General features: G+C 47.3%; 1 protein-coding gene across 1 annotated transcript; it reads right to left on the reverse strand.

Annotated features, from left to right (window-relative positions):
• Positions 1 to 391: 391 nt before the first annotated feature.
• LOC107874317 lies at positions 392 to 1089 on the reverse strand. Its single transcript, XM_016721137.2, has 2 exons — positions 868 to 1089; positions 392 to 685 (listed from the first exon to the last, which is right to left on the reverse strand). Exons 1-2 carry the CDS (start codon positions 1087 to 1089, stop codon positions 392 to 394), a joined length of 516 nt encoding a protein of 171 aa, XP_016576623.2.
• Positions 1090 to 1690: the final 601 nt, after the last annotated feature.

Here is a 1690-nt window from a genome sequence, read left to right on the forward strand (position 1 = left end):
AGGCATTTTCACGGACTTCAAAATGTTGTTAAACAGGTTGGTCAGCCCCGCTAGAAAACTTCCAAAAATCCACCAGAATTTCGTCGGGCCCCGTCGCCCTGCCCCTCCGCATCTTACAGATAGCCTCACTGACCTCCTCTACTCTAAAACCCCGACAATAGCCAAAATTACGACACTCTCCGGTGTGCTCCAACTCTCCTAACACAATACTTTTGTCCCCAACATCATTAAGAGCTTATGAAAATACGACTTTCATCCTATCTTTATGAGGGTATCCTCCACTAATACTCTGCCATCCTCCCCCTTAATACACTTCATTGGTCTAGATCCCGACCCTTCTGCTCCCTAGCCTTGGCAAGCCTAAACAACCTCATTTCCCCATCTTTTTCCTCTAGCCCCTATACAAACTCTCAAAAGTTGTTGTCTTAGCAGCTGAAATTGCTAACTTAGCCTCTTTCTTAGCTAACTTATACTCTTCTCTGCTAACCCGTTTCTCCTCTTCATCCTTACTCTCTACCAACTTAACATAAGCCGCCTTCTTCGTCTCCACCTTCTTCGTAACATCTTCATTCCACCACCAATCCCCTCGATACTTACCAGACCAGCCCCTCGAGACACCCAACACCTCCCTAGCAGACTCTTTGATCCATTCCGTAGCCTTGTCCCACATACTATCCACGTCCCCCTACCCTCCCAAACTCCCATCCCTTCCAACTTCATCCCTATCTCCAAGGCACTAACTGGAGTCAAGCCACTCTACCTAACTCTAGGTCAACCCTCCCCACTCCATCTCTTCTTGCCCTTCTTGATAACTAAGTCCATCACCAAAAGTCTATGTTGGGTCATAAGATTCTCACTCGGGATTACCTTACAATCCTTACACAATGCACTGTCCCTCTTTCTAAGCAACAAAAAGTCAATCTGAGTCCTGGCTAGCCTGCTACGAAAAGTAACCAGATGCTCCTCCTTCTTCGAAAAGCTAGAATTCACAACCACTAACCCAAAGGCCCTCGCAAAATCTAAAAGAGCTGCTCCCTCAACATTTCTATCCCTGAACCCGAAGCCTTCATGCATATCATCATAGCCCATCGGCAGAGCCCCGATGTGCCCATTAAAATCCCCTCATATGACAATCATCTCTGAACTAGGCACGCCTCTTACCACCTCGTCCAAAACCTCCCAAAATCCCTTCTTCTCCTTCTCGTCCAGGCCTTCCTATAGCGCATACGCACTACAGATGTTCAAAGAAGACCCCCCAATGATTAACTTAATAGTCATCACCCTATCACTAACCCTTTTAACCTCCACAACCTGCCCCCTAAGCTCCTCGTCCACTAAAATTCCTACGTCATTCCTACGTCTCTCATTACCGGAGTACCACAACTTGTACCCATCTACATCCCTAGCCTTAGAACCTACCCACTTGATCTCCTGGACACACGCAATACTGATCCTTCTCTTTCTAAGAATCTTAACCAGTTCTATCGACTTATCCTAAAGGGTCCCTATGTTCCACGACCTTACCCTCAACCTATCATCTCTCTTCTTCCCCCCTTAATACCTCGTACTCCGTATGTCAAACCTAACTCAACATCGGACCCCGACCCCACCCCCAGCCCCCAGGACATGGCCCTACTCTACCATTAGTCACCCACGCCACTACTCAACGAAAAGCCCAGAGAAGTTTAAA

The sequence above is a fragment of the Capsicum annuum genome, chromosome 6 (assembly GCF_002878395.1).
Source record: "Capsicum annuum cultivar UCD-10X-F1 chromosome 6, UCD10Xv1.1, whole genome shotgun sequence".
In the NCBI taxonomy this organism is placed as follows: Eukaryota; Viridiplantae; Streptophyta; class Magnoliopsida; order Solanales; family Solanaceae; genus Capsicum; species Capsicum annuum.

Excerpts from the sequence above, each read along its gene's own strand:
- LOC107874317 (XM_016721137.2), bottom strand. The coding sequence starts at position 1,089 with ATGGGCTATGATGATATGCATGAAGGCTTCGGGTTCAGGGATAGAAAT. Across the intron at positions 686-867 it reads CATTGTGTAAGGATTGTAAG|GGGGACGTGGATAGTATGTG; the intron begins GTAATCCCGAGT and ends TTGGGAGGGTAG.